The sequence below is a fragment of the Leishmania martiniquensis genome, chromosome 32 (assembly GCF_017916325.1).
Source record: "Leishmania martiniquensis isolate LSCM1 chromosome 32, whole genome shotgun sequence".
Classification (NCBI taxonomy): Eukaryota; Euglenozoa; class Kinetoplastea; order Trypanosomatida; family Trypanosomatidae; genus Leishmania; species Leishmania martiniquensis.
Genome location: NC_090167.1, coordinates 798,413 through 824,217, shown reverse-complemented (window position 1 = coordinate 824,217; position 25,805 = coordinate 798,413). Strand labels below are relative to the sequence as shown.

Below are 25,805 nucleotides of genomic sequence, written 5' to 3'. Positions count from 1 at the left end.
TCGGGCGTCTTGTAGGACACGCTCCGTCTGCTTTCCCTCATTCCCCCTCTCCCCTCACACACCCCTCTCACAGGCATGCACGCGGTGACCCGTCCTCGACACAGTGAGCGAAAGCCAATGAGAGTGCTTTCACGACGGGTGATGATGTACCTCTTTGCTCGTGTTTGTGCGGTCACGTGTTTGTATGCGTCTTGTCCAATTTCGTTCCTCCTCCTTCCACTCTCCCTCTCCCCGCGCTCGTCTCGTTGTTGTTGCTGTTGTTGTGGTCTTTTTTTTCTGCGTGCGAATCACGCTACCCCCCTCTCCTCCATCTCGCCTCCTCCCCTCTTTCTCAATTCATGCAGAGCGTGTGTGCATTTTCGGTTTGCTGTGATGACTGATGTTGACGCGTGCCATCCCTCCTCTCCCTCCCTCTTTGCTTCTCCTTGCGCCCTCTCTCTTTCACGTGTAATGGACGTCTTCGGCAGTGCGCCGATGGAGCGCCCAAAGAGAGAGAGACGAACGAAAGCGGCCAATCAAAGGCGAGCGGAATGAACTGAGCACACAGGGAACACATGCACACGCGCTGACATACACGCATGTGTCGTGGATGCGGGCGCACACCGACGTGCCGACAAGTGGCTAAGAGTTGCGACTGAGGAACTCCTTTTTCTGTCGCGCTGTTTTTCATCTTCGCTCTCTTTCCATGGAGGCGCCTGACACTGCCGAGCGCACGGTGGGTGCTCGAGGTTCGTGCGCGTTTGGCCACTTGGCAGTATCGGATCTCGGGTGCAGGCTTGGGCGGCCGAATTCAGGCGCTCCAGTACTGATGCGCCGAGGAGGGGCTGACGCCCTTGGACCCCTCATTCTTCGACGGTGCTGCGCGCGCGCGACACTTCTTCCAAAGCCTTTTGCTTTATTTGTGTCGGTTCACGTCTGCTCCATCTCGTGCCACCCTTCGCGCCTGCCCTTTCCCTTTCCTCTCTTTTCACTGGTTGTCTCCCGTACGCTTACACCCGCCCAACCACGCGTAAGCGTACACATGTTTACGCACAACACCAAAGGACGGCTCGATGTCCACGCGGACCTACTGTGTCATCCCACATGAGGCGCGTCAAGATACCTCTTTCTTCCAGGGCGTCTTCGAGGATGGCGTGCGGGTTCTCTACCGCGGCCGCCTACAGTCTCTTGCCTTCTCTCATGTGCTTAGCCCTGCGCATGAGTACGTGAAGCACATCAATGGCCCGCTTCTAGCCACGCTGCGCGACGGCGGCAACGCTACTCTCGTCCTTGCGACACCGACCTCCGAAGATGTGGCGCAGTTGCCGAGGCCGGCGACGTCGGATGGAAGCAGCGCCGCGTCTTCCCTGGTCCAACCGAATACGCGCGCGTCCGCCTCAGGCGTGTTGTCATCCTTTTCCACACCGCAGAGACAAAACGCAGGGCTATCGGCAGCCACGTCTGTGGCGATGGAGCTCTATGCTCATCTCTTTCCCCTGCTCTTTCGTAATCTAGAGGGCTGTGCGTCAGCGCGGCTCTCCGTGGTGACAGTTTCTGCGTCGGAACGGGTGCTGCTAGACAACCTCCACGAAGATCGCCGTATCCGAACTCTTCAGGAGACTCAGAAGGTGACCCTGTCGCGCAGCACTTCAGCAACGGAGTGGGGCACGCTCTTGCAGCTGCTTGAGAAGCGCCATGCCGCTCTGGAGGAGTTGCCGACATCGCTCGAGGGGCAGACGGCCTGCGTAGTGACGGTGGAGCTCCAGGGCTATGGCCGACTTGTTGTTGTGGATGCGGCAAGTGCGCAGGACCTGCTGCAGCAACTGACGCTCATCCTCCACATGCGGGCGGAGGGTGCGGCTCGCACCTACCCTCTGCACACTCCCCTCCGAGACCTCCTGGAAAAGAATGTGGCGCCGCAGGCGACGGTGCAAGTGCTCAGCGTGCCAGCACCTCAAGATACGGTGCGCCAAACGATGCGTGTTCTTCACTTTGCTGCGACAGTGGAGGCGGCGCAGAGAAACGGAGGGGCAAGTACGGCGGATGCATTACTGTCGGCCGGGTCTTTTTCAAGGCCGTTACGCAGGCGAGCGGCGTCGTCATCGCCTGCGCGGTCAACGCTCTTTCCGAGACCGGAAACGTCGCCAGGCTCCTCGGCCATGGAGGTGAGCTATACGGGTGAAAAATCTGTCGAATGTAGTCCGCGGCCTGCTAGAGCGCCGCCTCCCTTGCATCCAGACGTAGAAGTCACAAACAGGAGTGGTAGCAGTTGCAGTAAGGCTGGCGGCTTGCGCGAGCGCACGCCGGCTCAGCTGCCCCCGTCTAATCTGCAGCTCGATCGAGACCGTCAGCGAGCGCGAGAGCAGCATCTCCTCAAACGCCTCGCGGCCCTTGAGGAGCAGCTGCGCAGCTCAGATGAGCAGCGGAATCGCGCGCAGGCTGAACGCGATCGGGCCCTTCAAGAGCGCGACAACCTTGAGCGCGAGCTTCGCAGCAAGACAAGTCTCTGGGCGGACCTGCAGCGTGCCCATCAAGTAGCAAAGAAGGAGAGCGCAGACTACGCGCAGCAGGTGGAGCGGCTCCTACGGCAGGTCCGTACGCTAGAGCGAGAGGCCACGCGTCGAACACGGCAGAATGCCACGGTGCTGAAGCAGCTTCGGCAGACAGAGACAGAGAAAGAGGAGCTGTCGGTGCAGCTGGAGCGACTTCGCAAAGAGGTGATGCTATTTCGAAAGGATGCAATCTGGCGAGCGCGAGAGGCGACGCTGTCTCGCATCGTTCCGAGCGTGACTTCCGTTTTGGTGCCCCGAGTTGCGGCGCAGCGGCAGACCTCGAAGTCCAGATACGCGCGCCAACCGACACCTCCGCGAGCCTCTTTTAGGTCTAAGAGTGGCTTGGGACGCCACTCCCCTCGTGCGCGGCGCATCTATGACAGCACCAGTGATGCGGAAGGCTCGCCAGCGAGCAAGGACGATGGCGCCCCCTCCCTCGCACAGGAACAGCAGACCCGTTTGACTGCCACCACGGTGGATGAGCTACGCTGGCGAAACCGTCACCTGCAGCAGGAGGTCGATCGACTGCAGGAGCGCCTGCTCGCATCTCTGACAGCAGCAGCGAAGCGAGAGGCTGCCGACAGCGCTGGGAGCGGGCCAATGACAGATAGTCGCCGCCATGGGGACTGCCCCATGTGCGATGTCATGCAGGAGCGTATAGAGTACTTTCAAACGCAGCTGGCTCATGCTCTCGACGTAAAGGACGCGTTGCTGCGCCTCACAACTGCGTCTCCTGCCTCCTTCCCGGCGCGCGACACAAACCCTTTCACTGCTGCAAATGTGGAGCGAAGCTGCAGGCGTACAACGCCCTCACCCTCACGACGGTCCGAAGTGGTGCACAACCTTCGTGGCGACAGTGGCGAAGCCGCGGGTACGCGCAGCACAATCACACCGGCGAAGGAGTGTCCCGCCGACTGCACGCAACGCGTCGCTGCTGCTTTGCTAAGTGGCTGTGCGTCTCTAGCTGCCCAGCTTGCGTGTGCGCAGGTGGCATTATCGCGCAGACTGTGCGGCGACAATCCGACAGGCCCGCCCGCCGCCCATGAGCGTTTTGACCCCCTCTCTCAACTGTCGCCTCTTGTCCTCCAAGAGCATCAGCACGCGGTGGCATCCCTCGCAGACTCACTGCGGCGCATAGCTGAGAAGCCCGCGTCCCGCCCGGCCTCCACCGCCAACACCTCCTTTCCCACATCTTCGCAAGACGCGGGAGCTGCAACACGCTTGTTATTGCCACCCATCCCCCGCTGTGCTACCGCGGCAGATGCCGATACACTGACAAGCTACCTTTCTTTCGAGGTGGAGCGCTGTCAGCATCTGCGCGCCTTTATACCGACCTTTGCACAGCTGGCGGTGGCAACGGAGCACCTTACCATGCGTCTTGAGGCGACCGACGCCAAGGCTAGCGGCGGGCGGGCGGGCGAGTAAAGTGTGGAGGGTGGGGAGGGGCTGGGGACGTCTGCAGGCATTGGTGACGGCAGCACGGCTCTCATCTCTCCCTTTCTCTGACACATTTCTCCACTGTGTTGATCGTGCCAAACGTGTACATTTATCGCTTTTTTTGTTGTTGCTGGATGCGCTGTCATGAGACTCGGCTCGCTCTCTCTCACACACTCACACACTCACACAAGCTGCACCCCCACACCCCACCTCCCTTCCCTTCCCGCACAGCACAGTACCATCATAGACTCTATAGATCCTCAGAGGCGAATATTCCTGCAGACATGCGCATGCACACTCCGTATATATATATATATATATATGCATGTGCGCAAGCGTGTATGTGTTTAGGTTCCTCTTGGTGCTCGCTCAGGCGCCTTCCACTTAACGCCGGTGAGGGCAGGGAGAGGCACGGGGTCTGCTTTAGGGAGGATCAGTGAAATGGCTGAGAAGGGTTATCTTGTTGCTCGCCGTCCCTCCCAGATTCCCACGTAGCGACGGTCCCTCCCATCCCTCTGCACCCCGCGGCCGATCGCTCCCCTATCGTCGCAAGATGTTCACTGTCATATGACAGACATACACACACACACACACACTTGCATATGCATAGGCGGCACCGTTGCGCATCACCACCGCCACATCAACGAGTAAGCCGACGCACCGCACCACTTCTATGCGCGATTGTAGACTTGTGTTTCGAATGTTCAGTTTGTCTCTCTTTGCCGGCTGCTGTAAGCGCGAGCTTCTGTCAAATGTGAAGGGGGGTGCGCTGCAATCAGTTGAGCGCCACCGCCAAGCACAATTATGGCACAGAAAGGCCGGGCGCGAGAAGAAGGGATGGGGGCTCCAAGCGTTCGCCGTGAGACATCTCTGGTGCGTGACGCCCTCGTTGCACTGCAATCCACAGGTACGCCGACCAAACAGGGAGTACGACGGATGTGTGTTGCCTCTCCGTGCGTTATCGCACCTGTCTCTGCCGAGGATCGAGGGATTATTTCCCCTCCCTCCCTGTCCGTCTCACCTTTGCTGTCGTACGCTTTCTTCTCCCATCTTTTTTTATACCTGTTCGGCCGCGCCAACGCCCCTTTTCTTTCCCCTTTGCCGCACACTCCACTTGCTGTTCGCACCGCCTGCCGAGTACGCTGCCACACCCACATTCCACGGCTACCTCATCCCAAAACGAAGGAGAGAGGAGAAGCAAAAAAAAGGGAGGGCATCGGATCACCCTTCCCCCTAAAGAGCGCGAGAATGATGCGCGTTCGCTGATTGCAACGCCGCCAACCTGTCTGTGTTTTTCTTTTTGTCGGAAGCGGTCTCTCTTGTTTTCTAAATCTTCGGCTCAATGGGCTCCATCGCCGCACCCGAGTACGTGTCCCCAGAATACATGCACTGCGTTCGAGAGCCGCGCTTTCGCCAGAACGTGTACGAGCCTGAGGCGGACACGTTTCTCTTTCTGGAGGCCCTCGACAAGGATGCCGAGTTACTCCGCTCGCTTCAACCTGAGCGCTGCGTGGAGGTCGGGTGCGGCTCGGGTACCGTCATCACACATCTCCGATGCCTCCTACTGCCGCACGTCGTACCAGCAGCCACAGAGGCGGTCGATTCCGCAAAGCCTGTGCCTAGCTGTCGTACGCGCAGCACCCGCAGCGCTGTGGGTGGGCCGATGTTCTGCGCTGTCGATGTGAACCCAGTGGCTCTCGAGGCCTCTGCGATCACCTGGACGGAAACGCTTCTGAAGCACTTTCGTACAACGGTATTGACCGACTTCTATGACCGGTTGTTTCAGAGTCCGGTCCCGACCTCGCTCGCCGCACCGGTCGTGCTTTCGGCCGAGGGATCTGCGCCGCCATCGCCCCATGCAGATGCCGGTGCCGCTACATCTTCTTCCCTGTCTGCTTCGACGTTCTGCCTCCATCGCTTTCACGGCGATCTTTTCGGCGCCCTTTCTCGTGCGAACTCGGCGCCCGCGCTGTTCGACGTCATCCTCTTCAACCCCCCGTACGTTCCGACCTCGCTCGGGGAGTTGGAGGATGCAGTTAGCCAACAGGACCTGATTACCACGGCGTGGTGCGGCGGGCCGCGAGGACGTGTTGTGCTGGACCGGTTTCTACGTCAGCTTCCTTCCGTGCTCTCGCGGCGCGGTGTCTGCTACGTCGTGCTTATCAAGGAAAATGATGTGGCGGATGTAGCGGCGTTTGCTCAGGCTGCGTTTCGCGAGCATCTGCGCGACAGCGGAATGGAGGCTGTAGGGAACGAGGGCGCCGTGCTGGAGATTACGGAAGTGGCGGCGCGCTACACAGGAGAACATTTAAGCGTGCACCGACTGCGCTACTTGCCCCGCTTTCAAACGTCATGAAGGCCGTATAAGCGTGTGCGCGGCACTGCACACCTTCATGCACCGATGCTTTCGCCCCCTGCTGAGCGTGGCTCGGTGACGCGAGGCCAAGGGCCCCAGAGATTTGAGGTCATTCGGTAGTCTGTGGCGCACGTAAATGGCAACAACCCGCTACTTCTCGACTTTTGCGTGTGCGTGTGTGGACATGATTTAGAAGGTTAGGCGCGGTTCGCGCACGAGCTTTCCAGCAGATACGGCAAAGGGGACTCACGTCATACTGCATCCCCGACCCCACCACATGTGTGACTCCCCCCCTAGCAATCTTTGACACACCTTGCTGCTCAGTGACGCAATTAATTCAAGTCTCCAGGTGCGCATGCTTCGCTATGGGATCATCACCGTACTCTAGATGTCCTCTCGCCTAAATGAGGGGCGTACGATAGCTGTTGATGGCATTGAGGCCTTCGTCTCATCAGTCTCTTTGTGCTTTGCCTTCTTCGTGTAATTGCGGTTGTGGCAGTGAACGATAGGCATAAGTTCTGTCCGCGTACGTGTCGTGTGTGATGCACATTCGCCATGGAAAACGAAACGCGCCATAGAAAAATACTGCGGCTCTTCTGTCACACGACAGTCTCGCCCCCCCGAAGGGTCAAAGCGCTGCATGGCGAGAGAACGCGCTGCGGGAGAGCGAGGGAGCAGGCGCAGAACATAAATGGTGCCGACATCATCATGACTTTAGTGTATCTTCATCCTCACTCTCTTCTCTCTCTATCGACTCCCATGCTTTTTTTTTACCTTTTATGTGTGTGTGTGTGCACGCGCTCACCCCGCCACTCGCACGCACGAATTCCCACGGCAGCGCAGGACTGCTCAGTCACCTACACGCAATTCGAACACAAACGAGAGAGAATCAGCTCCGATTTGACGCCCCCTTTTATTATTTTATTTTATTGCTTGTTGTTGGCCTTCGTCGCTGCAGTACGCGCCTATGCGAGAGATCGTGGCACCGGAGCCACCGATCACATGTACACCAGCGCTGGTCCTCGTTGTGCCAGAGCCGAAGCACGCACAGGCGCTCTTGCAGGCGGCTAATAGGCACTTCCCCTTAGACACCACTGAGGGCGGGCACTTGAAGCGGCTGCGACCGCGCCACTGTGCTGCTCCCAAGCCTGGCTTACCGGCCCAATCTGCATCGCCTACCGCTTGCTCCCCGGGCCTGGAGCTTCTCCTCATACTTCAGCCGCTCGAGAGGGGCATCATCGCGCGGACGCCACCTGTTCCGAGAGGCGATTCATCTTCACGCCACGCAGTCAGCGCGGCTTGCAACAGCTCCAGTGCATTCGACTGTGGATGCACCTCCTTGACCAACCACTCTCCGTGGTCTCTGACGCCAGCGGACGAGTCGCTAGATGCTAACCAGGTTCTAAGGCTTCTCTCCAGCGACTGCTCCTCGGCCTCCAGAACGGCGCAGCTTCTCAGATTCGTGGAGACCGCCTCTGCTGTGGCAGCTGGAAACCTCGCAGTGGGCGTCACCACCCATGAAGCAGTCGACATCGAGAACCTCGACGGCGCCACAGAAGGCTGTACGTTGGCGCCGAGCGTCTTTTTCGCAGGAGACGGTGCCAAACCTGCCTCAGCTGCTGCTCTGTGCGAGCCTCTCGCTTTTCGAATAGTGCCTGTATCAGCGACTGCCCCGAAGTCGGATTGGGAGAAGTGGGCATGCGCGAATCGCCTATGGCCGCTCGCCGTGCCGCGCCCTCATGCTCCAAGTCTGCCGTCGGCTGCTTGGACGACAGAGGTGTCCAAGAACATGATGAGGCATGTTTTTCCCCTCTGCTGGGGTATGCGCCGTGTCTGTGAGGCTCGCAGCGAACATCTGAAAGTCAGAGAGCTTTCTTTGGCGAGTAAGGCGGGCAACTCCTCGCAAGTCGCGCCGTCGCCAGAAGTTACGGGGACTGAAGAAGCGCCCGTCGGGGAGGAAGAGCCGCGCGGGCTGCTCGACATCGTGGCTGTCGTGATCGACCCTTCCACGGGGCGAGTTTTGGCAACGAGTTCCGGATGCACATCCATGCGAGTGGACAACCCGGTTGCCGCAGCACCGTATTGCGGTGTCTTTGAAGAAGCCGCGCGCGGCAAGGACGACGCTTCATGGGAGCAGCAGCTTGCAGCAGCACCACAGCGACCATGCCTAACCCTGGAGCACCCTGTCATGTACGCGCTGAAGCAGCTCGCCGCCGCACAGAAACACGAAGAGGACCTGCGGCAGGAGTCACGGCTTTCTGGCGACCTGGCTGATGCACCCGCCCCATCGGGAAGCTCCGTGCCGAGGCCCAGCAGTTCGATCACTGGTAAGAGTGAGCGCCACGTGGATAGTTCCCGTGCTTATCTGGCGAACGGGCTGGACCTTTATGTGACGCATGAGCCGTGCGTCATGTGTGCCATGGCGCTGGTGCACAGTCGTATTCAGCGCGTTTTTTTCCTCTTTCGAAATGCAGTGCACGGAGGTCTTGGCGGTCGCTATCACGTGCATTCGATCGCTTCGCTGAATCACCACTTCAGTGTATTCGAGTGCACGGAGGCGGCGGAACGGTACAAACAGCTGCAGCGCCACTGGCTTGGAAGCGAGGTACACGGCGCGCCTTTGGTCGTGTAGGCCTGCGTAAGTGTGTGTGTGTCTATGTGCGTGTGCAGCTGCGACAATGGCACCTGATTTGAGGTACAGGCTCTGCCGGTGTAGCTGGGCTCCTCTGTAGCCCCCTCTTCACACGTATTCAACCAAAGCAGAAGTGCATCGGCGAACGCTGCTGGAGAGAGGGACAGGGGGTCGCCCCCTTTTCTTTACATGCGTGCGCCTGTTAGGATGAGATGTCAAGAACACTGCGCCGCCACGGCTCCACAGATACCACTGCCGCAGTGGCTGGTTTACAGTTCAAGTTGAGCGCTCAAGCAGCATCTAGCGCTTTCTGAGAATGTGGAAGGTGGTGACGGAGGGAGAAAGTGTACCGCCTCTCCTCCCTCTCCTCTCTGCTGCACCGTTCTCATGCGCGCAGCTGTTTTTGTCAGGATGCTCGCCTTCACCTTCGCTTCCCTCGTTTGCTTCTCTGAAGCGTCACATCACCACTGGGAGCTCTGTCAGCTGTGCTGAAGGCCGCAGTGCTCGTTCCGTCTTGGAAACCACGCAAGGCGCGCACATACACGAACACACACACGCACACACACAAATCAATGCGTCTTTCGGTGGAAAAGTGACTGCAGTTTCGCACGTTATCTCCTTCGAATAGTCGAATCAACGCACATATTGTTCTCCGGCGAGGGGCGCCGTACTTCTCTGTTTGCGTTGACCTCTTTACCGCTGCAGTGGCATCAGCAAAGGAGCTTGCGTGGGCTCGCCGCATCGCCCTTTTCCGCTCTTGCTGCCTCTTCTGCCGCCACTCTGAACGACGTCGAAGAAGCGATCCTTTCGGCTGTGCGTGCGAACTGCAGCCATCACGACGCCTACGCATCTGCCACCGCCTGCAAAAGATGGCGCCTTCAGTGCTTCTTTCGACTGCTCATGGGAAGGAAGTAAATGCCAAGTCGCTGGTTTCGTATCTCATCCGCTCAGCACTGGCGCCGGTCGCGAGCCACGGCGCTACTGCGCCCAGCAGTGTCTCGGCTGCGCCAGAGCCGGTGAGCTACCGTTGCTCACGCACGGAGCTGCAGTGCGGCAATGGCGGCGGCGTCGACGTCTATCTCGCCATCCACAATCAGCACCGGAGCACCTTCCTCGAGCACAGTGTGTACCTGTACAGTGCTGCTCTCGAGGTGTGCCCGCAGCTCTCTATCAGCATCATTCCTGTCATAGGCACAATGAAGGAGCCAGCGCATAAGACCGCTATTGAGGAAGTCATTCACGTCTCTGAGGCCTCCTCTTCCTCTGCACTGCCGAAGCGGCATCAGCAGGTTATTGAAAACCAATGGAGCAGATGCGATGGGCTTGATATGTACGAGGACGTCGCTACTCTGCTGCGACATCAGAGGCTGGTGGACAAGAGCTTCATGCGAGACGCGGAAGGGTTTCAGCCAACCTACAAGTACGTCGCTGTCGGCGGGACGTTTGACCACTTCCACTCTGGCCACAAAGTGCTGCTCTCGACGGCCGCGCTGCATGCGATGGATAAGTTGCGCGTTGGCGTGACGGATGCATCACTCTTGGCGCGCAAGAAGTTCGCCGAGTCACTTCAGTCGATGGAGGAGCGCATGGAGAATGTGACGCGGTTCTTGCGCAAGATGCGACCGGACCTGGAACTGGACCTGGCGTCCATCTCTGAGGTCAGTGGAGGGACTAAGAGCATCCCGGAGGTGGAGGCGCTGGTGGTGTCGCCAGAGACTCGGAACTCGCTCGGCGTCATCAATGAGATGCGTGCAGCAAACGGCGGCTTGGCTCCGATGGCCGGAATTTTTATTCCGGAGGTGCGATCGCCCTCTGGAAAGGTGATCTGCTCCACCGCCTTGCGAGGGTTCCAGGCGCAGGAGGATTAAGACCGTAGGCCTGGGGGGTGGGAGGCAGCCTGGCAGGCAGGTAGAAGGGGCAGGGCAAAGTGCGCATGGGCGGAACTACGCTCTGGGGCGAAGTCGTTCGGCGCCGGCTTCGAGCGTGGAACTTAGGGAGGGCAAGAGCGAAGCCAACGGATGCGATTACGCGAACATTCGACGCCCCTCTTGACACCCAGGAGTGACAAGAAACGGTAAGGTAGCACTGCGAGGCAGGATGTATGGGCACGGTGAATGCCAAGGCCCTGGCTGACTATGTCGTCCCCCCAATTGATGCCGAGGAGAATGCGGAAGGAGGCGCATGCACAACAAACATATGCGCGTAATATGTCCCTGTGCAGGCGTGCTGGTGTAGTGCGCTCGTGGAGCGAAGCATGCTGGGCTCCCTTTCTCCCTCTCTTCTCTTGTCCAAGTGCGTATGCGTGTGCTCCTGTGCATGTTTGTGTGTGTGTGTGTATGTGTGTGCCTGCGTGTGCGTGTATGGGAGGGAGAAGGGGATGAGGCTCTGCGGGCTTTGCGTGCGTGGTGCGCCCTGGCATTGCGTGCGTCACCTGTTTCTCTGTGTCGGCATTCCCATGATGCATCGGGACTTCTTTTCTGCGAGAAGATAAGCGCTGACCTCATCTTTGCGCTCTCCTCTCTGAACGCTCTGCTCCCACCCGTCTTGTGTTCATGGGCGCTTTGTCGCGCATGGCAACGTGGTGGTGGTGGTGGGGAGGTGCAGCCTCACCTCTGCGTGCGGAGAATCTTCGGGGTGCATTACCAGATTCTGTGCTGGAGGGATTGAGGCAGCCCGCCGACCCCGGCCGAAGGCTGAGCCTCTTCTGGTGGTGACAGGGCCCAATGCCTACGACGCAGGGAGGCCAGAGCGATGCGCCGCTACGGATGCTGGCGGCCGGGTCCTGGACGGCGTTGCGTCAGAGCGCCCTGCGACATGGAGCAGGCTGGTACAACCCGCATGCCGGGCAAAGCGTCAAGGTCGCTCGGCCACCACTCTGCCTACTGGCGTGGGGGCCCTAGCCGCCCCTTGGGGGGGGTGATGCGCCCAAGGCTGGGTGGCACCATTTGAGCCGCTGAGAGGCGGCCTGTGGGGCGTACGTGTGTCGAGCTCGATACAAGGGTCCGAGCTCAGGGGACTGAGCTGGCGCACTGCTGCAGCGCGTGCCCATCCGGCTGCTGCGCGCCACGAGGCGATGGGGCCTGTGTGGCATGGCGGAGGCCACGTCGCCTTCGACTCGTGCGCGGTGTGGCACCGGGGATGAACACGCCGAACAGATAATGGGGCAAACTCGCTTTCTCCTCTGTTGGCCTCCGTTGGCTTCGTGCTGTGGGCTGTGCCGGCGTCTCCACCGTTCTCCGGCTTTTAACCCTTTGCGCCGCGTGTGCCGTGCTCGTTGCTTTCTCGCACGTATGTTTTAGTGCGCCAGCTGTTTGTCGGCTTGCCGCATTGCCTTCATCTGCTCGTTCTTCCTCTGCTGTGGTGTACTTGCGCCTGCCATCCTCCTTCTTCAGAGATTCACGTGAACGAGTACACACGTGCAACTTGTGATAGCGCCAGAGTCTGAGTGAGCGTGCCATTTCCGTTCTCTACTGCTCTCCACCTCGTCCCCCTTTCCCGTTTCACTCTCCAGTGGCGACGTTGGGGAACGCGAAGGCTGCGAATGTGTTTTCGCTCGCTCCGCATTGTCGTTCTCTCTCTCGGTCTTCTTCAAAGTGTTTCTGTCTGCTGCAGCACGTGAGCGGAGCCGTTATGGCAGCGACAACCTCCCCTCCCCCTCCCACCCCCCAAAATAGGCAGCCTTTTGTTTTACGTCCTCTGCCTCTTTACACGCGCATTTCTGGCGGCACAGCGGTGCAGCGCGGTGGGGGAGTCATCGCGTTTTCTTTACCCAGCGAAGGGGATAGCTTTGCTCCGAGCACACGTGCCGGCTCGAGCTCCCATTGTGTCCAAGAAGGGGCCTCAGCGCCCTCTTGCTTGCTTCTCTTTGCTTGCTGCTTCCACTGTCCGCGTCTCCAGAGTCAGTTCTGGCATATCGACCCCCCTCTTCATGACTTCAGCCCACTGAAGCTGGAGGCTGGAAGGGCCTGGAGCTCCTTACTCTCGCCAGCATACGGACACATAGCATATCCGCGCATCTCGTGTCTTGGATGCGCTGTGCTCTATTCCTGCCAGCCTAGCCTCGGCGTGTGCAGCCATGTTGACCGCACCGCGCAGCAGTCTGACGAGCTGAGGGGGCCACGAGCGTGCAGGTCTTCTCGCCCTTGCTTCGTTTCTCTCTCCATCTCCCCCCTCTTTCTCACGTCGACGAAGGAACGGAGGTGCTTGTACGTGCTCGTGTGTGTGTGTGTACAGATACCAACGGACGTTGTGTGCAGCTGCTGGGATGCTGTCGAGCCCTCTGCGAACGTTCCGCTTCTGGCGGCTTTTCTATGAGTTGTGGGCACTGAGAGGAGGAATGGAGGCGGGCAGGTGTAGAGGTGGTGGATGGCGGAATGGAAGCGATGCCGTTTGCTGACTTCATCTCACTCCTTGTCACCAACTCGTCGTTGTGGGCGCCTTCTTAGTTGTATGGGCCGACGTGCGTGCGAGGGGGAAAGGCAGATGTTAGCGATGGGGCTGAGTTAGGGAGAGAGGGGGGAGGGGAGGCGAGGGGAATACGCCTCGGTGGACACGTTGGGTCAGTCGGGTCCGGCTGGTGAAGAAGCGAGGGAATGCAGCTTAATTGTTTACTTCTCTAGTGAAAGGCTGAGATATATATACCGGGCACACTGACGCACTCCACAGGCCAGCGCGACAGACAGTTCTGGCAGCGTCGCCGCAATGTGCGTTTCACTCATTTTTTTGACCGTGAAACGCTATGTCGCGGGCCCGCAGCCGGGGATTGGCTTGTGCCGCGAGCGTGCGTTTGCAAGCGCGCCCAGACAAATTTACGGACTGCCTCTTCCCACTGATGCCATCTCCGCCCCTCTCTCCTCTTTGCCCTCGGGGTGCGGCTTTCAGCTGAGAAAAGGACTGTGAGGAGGTTGCGGCCATGCCACCCCGTTTTCTAGGGAACGCGAGCTGCGAGCACGGCTGCCAGATGCAGTGGACCTCCGCCATTGGGGGAGACAATGACTGGGCGAAAGGGCGATGAAAAAATGGACATGTGCCGCACGTGGCACCATTGGGAGCTTCGCTTTGTTTTCTCTTTGTTTACTGCCGTAGCACGAGCATCCTCTACAACCCCGCATCTCTGCATGCTGCACTCGCCTACAGGCATGAACGAAGGGTCTCGTTCACATTGCTTTGGCGACGCATTCTTTCTTCTGTCTTGCGTTGGCGTCGCCGCTTCGCCGGCTGCCGGGTGAACGAGACACCTCCGCTGGACGCACACACTCCATTCATTCACGCCACTCATTCTCAACCGCTTGCTCTCCTCTGCTCATTGGCCCCCCTTTTTTCCCTCTCTGTGCATCCATTTGGTCGTCCTTGTATGCTCTGTGCGCGCTAATTTCGGATGGTGCACCTTTCCACTGGCATCTGCTGCACGGATGCGGTACTTCTTGCGGTGTCTGCCGCGAATCTCCCAGAGTTCACTTCATCGGCACCAGCAATGTCGCCCACCACAGCGGTCCCGGCGGATGAGTGTGGCGGCATGCGACAGCTGCTGCGCTTTGCCTACCGATACATGACATCCCAGCAGCGCGCCGTTCTTATCTCCGGTCTCTGCATGGCCTGTGCTACCACGCTGAGCATTTCGATTCCCGCCCTCGCTGAGGAGATAATATCTTACGGCACCGAGACAATTACAAAGAACTCGGGCGGCTTCCCGCAAGCTTCGGAGAACACTAGTGCGACACCACCGACGGGGTCGGGGGGCTGGATGCCCGTAGATGCCACTCGAGTTGGAGAAGACCAGCTCTCTTTCCTTGGCCTCGGGGCGCTCAGCGAGCGCATGATGAAGCCGCTACTCCCTGTCGTCTTCGCTGTTCTGGGCGGCGGCGCCGTCGTCGGCAATAATGCGGAACCACTGGCGTGGCGATCTCCTTACGTCGAAGGCATTTTATGCCGCTGCCTTCTCATGGCCGCGGCAGTTGTGTGCTACCACTTTACCTCGCTGCTTGCTCACCTGGCCGCATATTATGCAGGGTCAGGGGCGCAAAGCGCCCTGGTGAGGGATAGTGTGAAGCGCATCCTCCACACCCCACACCCTGAGCGTGTCGCAATCGTGAACTCGGTGAAGCTGGCGCAGCTCATTACCACGAGTGGACGGGCCTTGAGTGACACAATGGGCGAGCTGCTCACGAACGTGTTCTCGCAAGTGATGTACAGCGTCGGCTTCCTCGCCGTGATGCTCTTCCTCTCTTATCGGCTAACCCTGACCATTCTAGTTGGTGTGGTGGCCGTCCAGTGCCTCTTTTTTTTCCAAGGGGTATCCTTGCATCGCAAGGGCAGCCGCGTGACCGCAGAGGAGGCAAGCATGCAGGCGTACATCACGAATATCCTGCAGCGCTGTCAGACGGTCCTCGTCTTTGGCTGCAGCGATTTCGTCCTGGGCCGCATGGCGAATAGATCGGCGGAGGTGCGACGTCTGACAAACGACCTTAGCCTCAGCATCCATGGCTACGCCGCTGTCAGCTCTGGCCTCACCCGTCTCATCCTTGTCGTGGCGCTTGGGCTGTCGAACTATTACCAGCAGAGGGGCCAACTCAACTTGCGGCACACGATCTTGTACTTTGCGTGCTTCCAATCGCTGGTCGACACGCTCGTCTCGTTGTCCTCCGCAGTGAGCCAGCTGCGCGCCACCCTTGGGCGCCTCAAGACGCTGGATGCGATGCTACGCTGGTACTCGGAGCCGCTCGCGGTCGCCGCGGGGAAAGACGGCACCGCGGCCGCGAAGCTGGCTGTGGTCGACGTTCAGGAGTCCTCCACAGCAGCGGTGGCTCTGGAGCATGTCAGCTTTTCGTACCCGGCGGTGCCAGTCTTCTTCCGCGAGGTCGGCAACGACGCTGCGTCTTTGGAGGAGCAGCTAAGGACGGCGACGGGCAGCCAGCACAATAACGGCGTCTCGAAGGTGAGCTTCACGGCTGCGGTTGGGGGCATCACGGCTCTTTATGGACCCAGTGGCTCAGGAAAGAGCACCTGCCTGCGGCTCCTGTGCGGTTTGGTGCGGCCGCACGAAGGCATAGTGCGCACGCAGCGTCGAGCCGTGCTGCTGGAGCAGCAGCACGCCATTTTCATGGGATCCGTAGCGGAAAATATTTTGTTGACAGATCTTTCGGGCTTTGGCCGCTGCACGGCTGGCGCTGGTGAGTCAAAGATTGCAGTGCCACTAAGCAACGGCCCTCATTCGCCCGCTTCTGCAGCAGCCTTCGCGGAGCTGCAGCGGCGTGTCACAGGCGCGGCAGTGACGAGCGGTTGCTCAGGATTCCTGAGCAACCCATTCAGTACTGTCATCGAGAGCGTGGACCACCCACAGTTTAGCGGCGGCCAACTGCAACGCATCGCTCTGGCGCGCGTATTCGCGCGCACAGATGGCTACTCGCTTGTCCTTCTAGATGAGCCCACCACTGGGCTGGACCAGAGCGCCGTAGAGGTGCTGCTGCGGACGATTGAGGAGCTTCGGGACGTTCATCACAAGACGGTTCTCATTTCTACACACGATCGCCGTGTGGCCGAGGTGGCGGACAAAGTGGTTCACCTCTTAGCGAGCGTCGCAGAGGCGCGGTGAGGTGACCATAGGTGTAATCGCCTGCAGATTGGGAAACCAACGCGGCTGCGCGTGCCCGTCGTGGCATGGGCCTCGCTCTTGTTCCCGATGACGGGGGCTCATGAGAATACAGAAGGCGAAAAAAAGAAAAACAAGCGAAGAGGGCACGCGCAAGAGGCGGATGCTCTGCCTCAGTGTTGCGGCGACTCGGAGGGTGGCAGTGGTGGTGATGGCTCCACGCGCTTAGGCTAATGGGCAAGAGATGAACCACTCCGCCTTCGGGCGTCATACGAGAACGGCGCTTTTCTTCCTTGTTTTCTTGCGAACAGAGCGCGCCGTTTCCTCGTCGCGATAGCGCAGGGATGTGGTCGTCTCGGCTGCACGCGGACAGCGGTGCCACTCCATGCAGTACTTCTTCAAGCCGCGCGTACGCTGGCCTTTGCCTCTGGCGCATGCTTGGCTTCGCGTGCTTCTGGTCCATCATCCTCACCCTCTGCGTTCGTAGGACATATCTGTACCGCCTCCTCGTATTGTGTCTCTGCCTAACATCCGCTACAACTTTTTGACAGAGCTGCGAGCGCAGTGTTTAGGGGATTCCCAACACATCTGACCACTGCCGCCTGACATCGCCGCGCCCGCCGATCGAGGAGACATCGCGAGGACTGTCACGACAAAGGAGCCGGTGAGCTCGAGTTTGCCCACGCCGCGCGTAGCTGTGTCACGGTTTGCCAACTACATTAGGCGCGCGCACTTCACGCGATCACGAGGGATGCGCCTCAGTGCGGGCAAGATTTACTTCTGGGGAGGCCTCACGATTGTCTTCCTCACGGCATGGAATCGCAGCTCTACCGCACAGCTACGCACTGTTGTGAGTAGCTTGAAGGAGGAGCGAATGCGCGAGGCGGAGCGGCTGCGCCAGCATCAACACGGCGTCGAGGGTAGGGCTGGTGGTGCCTCTTCGGCTATGCCCGCGTCTACGATGCCAAAACACTTCAACCCATACCACAAGCAACAGGAGATGGAGAGTGCCTCGGCCGATAAATAAGCTGCAGACACCGAGAGAAGGACGATGAGAAGTTGTGCTACCGTGTAGGTGGGCAGCGCTTCCGTTCCTGCAAGTGTGCGCCTGGGTCTCTGCGTGTGAGTACATGTGCTTGGGCGTAGCCCCCCTGCATGACCGCACAGCCGTATCTTCCGCCTCTCCCTTGTTCTGTTTCTTTGTGAGTCCATGAGGATGAATGCCGTGCGTGTGTGTGTGTATGTTTCTGTTCAATTCCGCGACAGTGCGAGCCCCTGATGGCGTGCGGATTCCTCAGTGCGTGGAATCTCAGGCGTTCCGTGCCCTCGCTCTGTGTGGGGCAGCAACTCCGCGCCTTTGTCTGCACCCGAACACTGAACCATCGATGGTGCCACCGCCAAGCCAAGCGACTGCGACATGTGAACTGCAGAGCGATGCATTGCTGCTACTGTCTGCAGTCAGGACCTCGATGACTTTCTGTCGGAGTGTGGCATGCCACACTGAGCTCCTTTGTGCGATTCATATGGCAGGCAAAGTCTAGCAGCGATTCGTCGGTACGTCGCCCGGCACTCATTCTGCGTCGTGTTGGTGGTGAACTCGCGCGAACTCAGGGGATGCATACAGGTGGCGACTCCCCTTGTAGTTGTGAGTGTATGGGGTGACCTGCTAGGCGGCAGCGGGTTGTGCTTGAGGCATGGGCGGGGTTCAGACGACTGGGTAGTTGCATTGCTTTGATGTCTCTGGTGCCGCCTTGCACAGTGCGATAGGCTCTGTGAATGGCCGAGGAGAGGGTCTGAGAGGCGTTGGATCAGGGTTGTGTATGGCGCAGAGCGCGCACACGTCCAGGAGGAAACTGAAGCAGAAAAAACGAAGAGGAAACGGCTGCGGTTGTGACCACTCGTGGCCTATTGGCGCCCACCGCGGGTGAGGACGCATTCCATGAGATGTCGCCCACATCCCGTCTTGTGTAATTTTGTGTGCCTGTCGCCGAGAACGACCACTTCCAGCCGGCAGGTTCTCAGCTGGAGATGGGCCATCCACGCACAGAGAAAGCCAGAGGCGCTCCAATGGAGAGCGGAGTGAGACGAAAAAAAATCGCTGCTAAACGTAAGTGGTCGTGTCACTGCTTTACCGGCGCCTCACGTGCGGTTCAACACCACTGCGTGCCATCTCTGTACCGCTATGGCCGAGCTCTGTTCTTCCAAACGCCCCCGCCCCCCACCTTTTCCCTCTCGAGTGTACGCCTGTGCGTGGCATACAAGTCGCTGCATTACTTGGCGCTCGCAATCGCCCTCCGCTTCGTCTCTGGTCATCAACTGCAGAGCCTTCAGCGGCAGTTTTTGTCCCCCCCTCTCTCTCTCTGTCACTCGGTGCTCCTCGTTTCTGTGCGTGTGCAGGTGCTTTTTTTTCTTTTCGTTGCTTCTTGGAACGGCCAGATACAGAAGCAACCGCACGTGTGCAGACTCACTGGCACAGGAGCTGGCAGGGGCACATTTCTTGCAGGGCTCTCCCGTTTCCTTTCTTGGCGCTGGCAAGCCGTAGCGGGAAATATGCCAAAGTCTGCGTCCGCCGCGGATCACACACGAAGTCAGCGGCCCAGGTGGCCGTGGCACGGCGACAGCTTCGGTCAGGCGCCGTCACCTCCTCTTTCTTTCACAGGCGGTGGAGCAACTACACATGGGCTCACACGGCCTCTGCAGCACGTCGGCGCTTATGCCAGCTCTGCAGCGAGGAGCACGCTCCGACCCGCTGCGATTGCTGTTGGGAACTTCGCAGCCGGCTCTGCCAGCCCCGCCAGATTGCGTGGCCGGATGTCAGTGTCGTCGCTCTCCTCCGCATCCTCGGCGCCTCCGGTGTATACGGGTGCAGCGCTGCTAGCCGGATACACGAACAGGCGGAGGACCGTTCAGAAGGCCGCTGCCCTTTCCACAAGCATGCGCCTTCTGGTGCAGGATGTTTTCCAGATGGAGGAAGAGCAGCGGGTGCTGTCGCAGGCGTTCCGTGGCCGGCAGAACCTCTCGCAACCTCAACAGAACGTGCCCCAGCAGACGGCCGTGGAGCGACGGGGGACATCGGCCTCGGACGACGCGAGAGTATCGGGCGAAGACGCGGCTTCGTCGAGAGCGCGTGCGCATGATGGCGACTCGATCTCTGCACCCGAAAGCACTGTCGATTCAGTGCTGCCAGGCGGTGCTGCTGCGGCAACACTCGACGACACGAAGAACGCAACGTCGTCATCAGATGACGGTACTGGTATAGTACTGGAGAGCGCGTTGGACGCGAAGCACTACGTACAGCAACAGGCGCAGGAAAAGAGTGACACGCTGGCCAAGATGCGTGGGATGCAGCAAGCGATCGTGGAGCTCAGCGAGGAGGCCGCTGTTGGCATGGAGCGAGACTCGGTCAAAAGCAGCTACAGCACCAACGCTGCGGAGCATGATGAGGGGTATGCCACACTTGCTGCTGACGGTTCCGGCAGCGTGGGGACAGACGACGAAGTCTGCCGACGCCCTCACCTCTCGGTGGAGGTGAAAACCAAACTCGAGACGATCCGTGCGCTGCGCTTGACGTTGAGGGAGATGCTCGACGCCCACCATGCTCCGCTTGTGGCAGTGTACTCGATGAGCGGGAATAGCATCAGGGGGAACGCGACGTCGACCGCACTCTCGGGGACGATGTGGCTTGAACAGGACGCGAATTACCGGCCCCCGGCCCCCCCGCATGTGTTCAGCACAAGCGCGTTTGCTGTTGCACTTGAGTACCTCAGCAACGGCCTTGCCTGCGTTGCACGTCTTGCGGATGAGGTGTGCGTCGCGACAACCTTCCGTTCACGCGCGGATCCTGTACTGCTGTTGCCACACCTGGACTCCCTGCAGAAGTGGATGTTACAGGTCGAGCGCTGTCTTTCCATGGCGCAGAGGCATCTCCGCCACTTCCAGCTCGGCGAGGCGGCTGTGTTTGAGAGCGGCGCGTACGAGGTGAAGTGCCTGCGCGAGCAGGCGCTTCTCTTAAAGGAAGCACTCACTGCGCAGGAGCAGAAGTTGAAGGCAATGGAAGACGCGAAAGTTTCGGCGCTGCATCGTCTGCGCGAAATTAGTCGGCGCTGCTACCTCTGGGAGGCATACTTACTTCACCGAGAGGACGCTGCCCTCAGTGACGCCGCATCTCGGGGATGGTGTCCTGCCGAGGGTGTCAGCGGTGGGGCCGCACTGGCGCATAAGGGAGCGGATATGGGCGTTGTCGGGCCGGCCGTGACCGATGTCAGCCTCAGTGTTTCAATATCGCTTCCCATAGTGAATCCCTCATCTTCCGAGATGCCCTTCACCGCCGCCAGGCCTGAGGAAGCCCTCTCCGAGGCGATGGTGGACTCCGCACTGCCGCCATCATCGGCAATGCAGAATCTCTGTCGCGGAGGCGCGCAGAGCATGAGGGGCACCGATGATGCAGTGTCACGGCCGCTGTCCTCCTCCGCGCAATACACGCCAGCGCAGCCGTCGCTTTCCATCTGCGCGGGCGCTCATCAGCTGAAGGCGGTCTCGACAGAGGACCTCATCGAGCAGCGCATCGCCCGCTCGTGGTGCAACCCGTACGTACGTAAGCAGCATCGGCTCCACGTTGTAGACCAGGCACTGATGCAGCAACAGCGCCAGCGGCGGCAGCAGCAGCAGTCGCAGTCTCTCGAGCGTGCGGGTGCGTCGGCGCCGGCAGAGCTGGAAAGCGGAGGTGACATGCGCACCGCTGAGGTAGCTCGGGTGCCGACCATGCACCCAGCCTGCTACGCTTCCCTCGACTCGGGTTGCGGCTACCCATCCACGCCTGAGAGGGCAGATGCCACTGCCAGAGCGGGCAGTGCGACGGGTAGCGTCTCGCTAGCTCGACTGGGTGCGCAGGCTCCAAACGCCTACAGCACCTCTTCCGCGGACGGGACCCGCATGGCGAACCGTGCTGCAGGCTCCATGACGGCGGCTGCCTTGACAGAGCGGGTGACTGATCTGGCAGACGTGCGTGCACTTCAGCTACTGCAAAGCTTGCTCCGCAGCAATCCTTCTCCAAGCTGTCCCTTTGCGCACGATCACGCGAACGAGGCAGGTAAACCTGATACCGGCGACGGCCTCAGCAAGGATACCACGGTCGACCCGTCGCTGGTGCAGTCGCCCTGCGTCGACGCCACACAGAACGAAGAGAGGCGAGCTGAAACGTGGCAGAGCGTCCAGCGACTCAGCCGGTATCTGAAGACCTGCACAGCGGACGTCGCATTGCCGTGGCGGCCGACGTTAGACAAGAGCGACCCAAAGACCTCGAGTGGAGAGCATCTCATAATCTGCTGAGGCAGAGCGTGCCGACGAGAGAGAGATGTGCTACTGAGTAGAAGGGGTGCATGGGTGACGGATCGACTAAAGTTTATCTGCTTCCGTGTTGAGGAGCGTAGGGGCGGGAGGGGGGGAGTAGGTTACCTGACTCTCTGGCCCCTCCCCTCCCCTCCGTATCTGACGCTCTCGCGTTCTCTTCTTTGCACTGACTGCGCTCTTGTCATCTCTTTATCTGTCTGCGTCCCGTTTTCCCTCAATGCACTGTGCCTTGGCTGTCTCTGTGCTATCGTTTCCTCCCATCATGCCTGCGCTTTCTCTCTCTCCCCCCCCGCCCCTCGGCCCCATTCATATCGGCACGGTAAAGTCGTCTCGTATATGTAAACTAAGAACCGACCCCTGATGCGCACAAAAAGGGACATCCAACGATGGCTGTGTTATGGAACGCGCACAGAAGCAAGCGCAGGTGTGGTCGGTGCGGAGGGTGTGTGCCAGCCATTTTGTGTGCGCAAGCTGCTCATTTCATGTATACAATTTGCTAGTATTCTGCTATTGCCCACGGCCGTCATCACGCGCTGCAACACTTCCGGTATTCACTTCTTTCAGCGTGTGTGTGTGTGTGGTCGCCGAAGCCCCCCTCCCCTCTCTTTCCTCTCGTTGCATTGATTGGAACGTTTGCATGTGATGTATCGTGGTGCGCGCGCGTGTCTTCGAACGTGCGGGTGACTCTGAAGCGAGACGATGGGCAACGCGACGAAGAATATGTGACCTGGACCGCGGATGCGGAGCAACCCGGACGGCGTCTTTTGGTACTGCGTCGACCTCACTGGGGTAGTGAAGAAGGAGACGCAGATCAACTGATGCCCGGCTGTTTGTGTTTGTCTCGCTGCCATGTGTTCTGCTCTTTTCTTTTCCACACTTCGGTATCCCACCGATCGCAGTATGCTGCTGCTGGGCACACGCCCGCGCGGTGTCTTTCCCTCACTCTGCTTCTTTGCTCCCCCCTCTCTCTCTTCACCGAATGGCGCCCACACCTCGAATGACGTACATCACCATACCACCTAACCGCGCACATTGCGACTCTCTCTCTCAACATGCCATATAACCCACCCCTTTGCGCACGATTCAGCCACGAAGAAGCGCCCAACCGATAAAAAGGCTTCGCTTAATTGCCTCTCTGAGTTTGTGTTGTGCTTGGCTGCATGCATACCGGTAAAACCGCTTGTGACAGCCCTTTTTGACTCCGCCTTTTCATTTCGTGTCTGTTTGTTTGCACCGTGCTTCACCTCCCTCTCCCCTCTGGCGTGTCTGCTGTCGTCTCTCTCTCTTTTTTTTTGTGTTTCGCTGTCTGCTCGTCTTTGACGTTGCTGCCGCTGGACGGATCACTGACGCTATTCTCTACGCGCTTCCCGTAGCTTCCACGGCGGTGACGTGGTACGTACAGAGCTCAGATAGATCGTGAGGGAGTGTGCGTGTGTGTGTGTACATCTCTGCTGAGCCCCGCTTCTTTGTTTTGCGTCATTGATTCTTTCTCGCTCATCTGCGCGTAGTGCTCGTGCCTGGCGCCCCCCTCCCTTCCCCCCGGAGTACTGCTTTCCTGGCGTGTATCAGCGCATGCGCGCTTGTGTGTAGGCCTGCGAATTTCCGTCTTCCTCTTCCTCAGTACTTCATCAACAGCAAAGGGCACCATGGCGCAGAGCAACTACGTCTTCAAGTACATCATCATTGGCGACAGTGGCGTTGGCAAGAGCTGCCTGCTGCTCCAGTTCACTGACAAGCGCTTCGAGCCGCTCCATGACTTGACCATTGGCGTAGAGTTCGGGGCGCGGCTCATCTCCATCCAGGGAAAGGGCGTGAAGTTGCAGATTTGGGATACGGCGGGGCAGGAGAGCTTCCGCAGCATCACACGTAGCTACTACCGCGGAGCTAGCGGGGCTCTGCTTGTCTACGACGTGACGCGACGCGATACCTTCATGCACCTTCAAAGCTGGCTGGAGGATGCAAAGGCAAACGCCAACACCGCGCTCGTGATAATGCTGATCGGCAACAAGTGCGACCTTGACAGCAAGCGTCAGGTGAGCCGCGAGGAGGGCGAGGCGTTTGCGCGCCGCAATGGACTGATGTTCATGGAGACCAGCGCCAAAACGTCGCAGAACGTCGACGATGCCTTCCTGCAGACGGCAGCACACATCTACGAAAACGTGCAGCTTGGCATGATCGATGCTTCCGTCGTCTCTGGACGTCCCGGGGCGCAGGCAAATAATACGCAGTCGCAGGTGACGAATGCCAGCCACACTACCAGCAATACGGGGTGCGCCTGCTAAACGAAGAGAAGTGAAACAACAAAAAGAGGCGAAAGTGAATGCAGCGATTCCGGAAAAGCAGCGGCATCGACCTGAAGACGTGGTGAGGCCGGCGAAGATGTGTCGTTCTCCTTAGGCGTTCGTGATCGATCGATCGAGTTTCGGCAAGAGGCGTACCGGCCGCATCTCCGTCTCCGTACTGCTTCACCTTCTTTTGGATAACCTGTCGGTCGGGGTTTCTCTCCCACAGTAAGACGGCTGTATGCCGCCGTACCGCGCGAGGATGGGTCAGTGATGCGCTCCGGTTTAGCAGTGGCTGTTTCGACTCTGTGCTGCGACGATTCTCTCCCTTTTTTTCTTACGGTGCTTGCTTTACTGCTGGGTGCGTCCTCATTCTTCCTTTTTGGGCTTCCTGCCGCCGATTCACAGCGCTCTTTCGAGTCTCTGCTTTTGCTCGCCTGTATCTCTTTTTTGTGTTTTTTTTGCCTTCTGTTTCTTTACGGTGGAGGCGTGATGACTCGTTTGTGTTGTTCGAACGTGCTAAAGCGCTTGGTGTGCTGTGCTCGCATGCACACCATCTCACCACGCTCGCGGTTGTTTCTGGGGGGGGGTACTGCTGTTGCTGCTGCTGCTGCTGCACTCGACCGCTCTTGCCTTTTGCGTGCTATTGTATGTGCTCTCTTTCGTGGCTTTGTGCAGAAGAGGAAAGCAACACAGGCGCATACACACACACACATAGAGGAGGCGACGCCGAGAAGTGAAGAGAACGCGCTCGTGATTGGAGGACGAGGACACACCGAACCCCTCCGTGTGTGTGTGCATGTGGGCGCCTCTTTTTTCTGTTTCTTTTTTTTTCCTTCGCTCTTTCCCCTTTTTTGTCTGTGTGCCTTTGCATCTGAGGTGCAATTCTATGCTGTTGATTGACTTCATCGTTGTTGTCTTGTGCCGCACGACACACATACACACACACACAGACACACAAGCAGATGCACTCACTGCCTTCTTTGTCAGTACAGCAGGATAGAAAATGATGTCTCACTTTTTCTCTCCCCCTTTCTCGTCGTTGTGTTTTCACCACGTGTTCACCGGGAGTCTCTCGCCCTCTCCTGCTACTGCCTCTCTCGCAGTGTTCCGTGTTTGTGGGTATGTGACGGAGCGAATCAGCCTCGATGGAGAAGCAAGAGAAAGCAGCCCCTCTCCAGGCTCTAAACTCTCCTTTGTCTGTCCGGCGCGGGTGTCCAAACTTCGAGGCGATGCTCCAACCACGGCACCGCGCCTCTGCACGGATGTGTGCTGAGTGGTAGGATCGGACTGTGACCGCTCCATCGTCGGACAACACCGAGCCCACGCCCTCCTCGTGACTTCGTCACAAAGCGGAAGTTTCCGCTGAGTACCACCGTGAGATGTTTCCTTTGTGCGCCGGAACGATAATTTCCGTGAAGAAGACGCTGTTGTGTACGTATGCGTATGCGTGTGCTCCTGTGCATGTTTGTGTGTGTGTGTGTATGTGTGTGCCTGCGTGTGCGTGTATGGGAGGGAGAAGGGGATGAGGCTCTGCGGGCTTTGCGTGCGTGGTGCGCCCTGGCATTGCGTGCGTCACCTGTTTCTCTGTGTCGGCATTCCCATGATGCATCGGGACTTCTTTTCTGCG

The 25,805-nt window shown here is 59.0% G+C and overlaps 8 protein-coding genes across 8 annotated transcripts; all 8 read left to right on the top strand.

Moving 5' to 3' along the window:
- Positions 1-1,052: 1,052 nt before the first annotated feature.
- LSCM1_01860 (uncharacterized protein) lies at positions 1,053-3,956 on the top strand (the record flags this gene model as incomplete). The annotated part of the gene is made up of 1 exon (XM_067319458.1): positions 1,053-3,956. One exon carries the CDS (start codon positions 1,053-1,055, stop codon positions 3,954-3,956), a length of 2,904 nt encoding a protein of 967 aa, XP_067176007.1.
- A 1,354-nt stretch (positions 3,957-5,310) lies between these two features.
- On the top strand, positions 5,311-6,324 carry LSCM1_01859 (uncharacterized protein; the record flags this gene model as incomplete). Its single annotated transcript, XM_067319457.1, has 1 exon — positions 5,311-6,324. One exon carries the CDS (start codon positions 5,311-5,313, stop codon positions 6,322-6,324), a length of 1,014 nt encoding a protein of 337 aa, XP_067176006.1.
- A 967-nt stretch (positions 6,325-7,291) lies between these two features.
- LSCM1_01858 (uncharacterized protein) lies at positions 7,292-8,956 on the top strand (the record flags this gene model as incomplete). Its single annotated transcript, XM_067319456.1, has 1 exon — positions 7,292-8,956. The coding sequence occupies one exon, from the start codon at positions 7,292-7,294 to the stop codon at positions 8,954-8,956; it is 1,665 nt and encodes a 554-aa protein (XP_067176005.1).
- An 869-nt stretch (positions 8,957-9,825) lies between these two features.
- Positions 9,826-10,824, top strand: LSCM1_01857 (uncharacterized protein; the record flags this gene model as incomplete). Its single annotated transcript, XM_067319455.1, has 1 exon — positions 9,826-10,824. One exon carries the CDS (start codon positions 9,826-9,828, stop codon positions 10,822-10,824), a length of 999 nt encoding a protein of 332 aa, XP_067176004.1.
- Positions 10,825-14,333: 3,509 nt separating this feature from the next.
- LSCM1_01856 (uncharacterized protein) lies at positions 14,334-16,547 on the top strand (the record flags this gene model as incomplete). Its single annotated transcript, XM_067319454.1, has 1 exon — positions 14,334-16,547. The coding sequence occupies one exon, from the start codon at positions 14,334-14,336 to the stop codon at positions 16,545-16,547; it is 2,214 nt and encodes a 737-aa protein (XP_067176003.1).
- Positions 16,548-17,295: 748 nt separating this feature from the next.
- Positions 17,296-17,571, top strand: LSCM1_01855 (uncharacterized protein; the record flags this gene model as incomplete). Its single annotated transcript, XM_067319453.1, has 1 exon — positions 17,296-17,571. The coding sequence occupies one exon, from the start codon at positions 17,296-17,298 to the stop codon at positions 17,569-17,571; it is 276 nt and encodes a 91-aa protein (XP_067176002.1).
- A 1,523-nt stretch (positions 17,572-19,094) lies between these two features.
- On the top strand, positions 19,095-21,872 carry LSCM1_01854 (uncharacterized protein; the record flags this gene model as incomplete). The annotated part of the gene is made up of 1 exon (XM_067319452.1): positions 19,095-21,872. The coding sequence occupies one exon, from the start codon at positions 19,095-19,097 to the stop codon at positions 21,870-21,872; it is 2,778 nt and encodes a 925-aa protein (XP_067176001.1).
- A 1,667-nt stretch (positions 21,873-23,539) lies between these two features.
- LSCM1_01853 (uncharacterized protein) lies at positions 23,540-24,175 on the top strand (the record flags this gene model as incomplete). The annotated part of the gene is made up of 1 exon (XM_067319451.1): positions 23,540-24,175. The coding sequence occupies one exon, from the start codon at positions 23,540-23,542 to the stop codon at positions 24,173-24,175; it is 636 nt and encodes a 211-aa protein (XP_067176000.1).
- Positions 24,176-25,805: the final 1,630 nt, after the last annotated feature.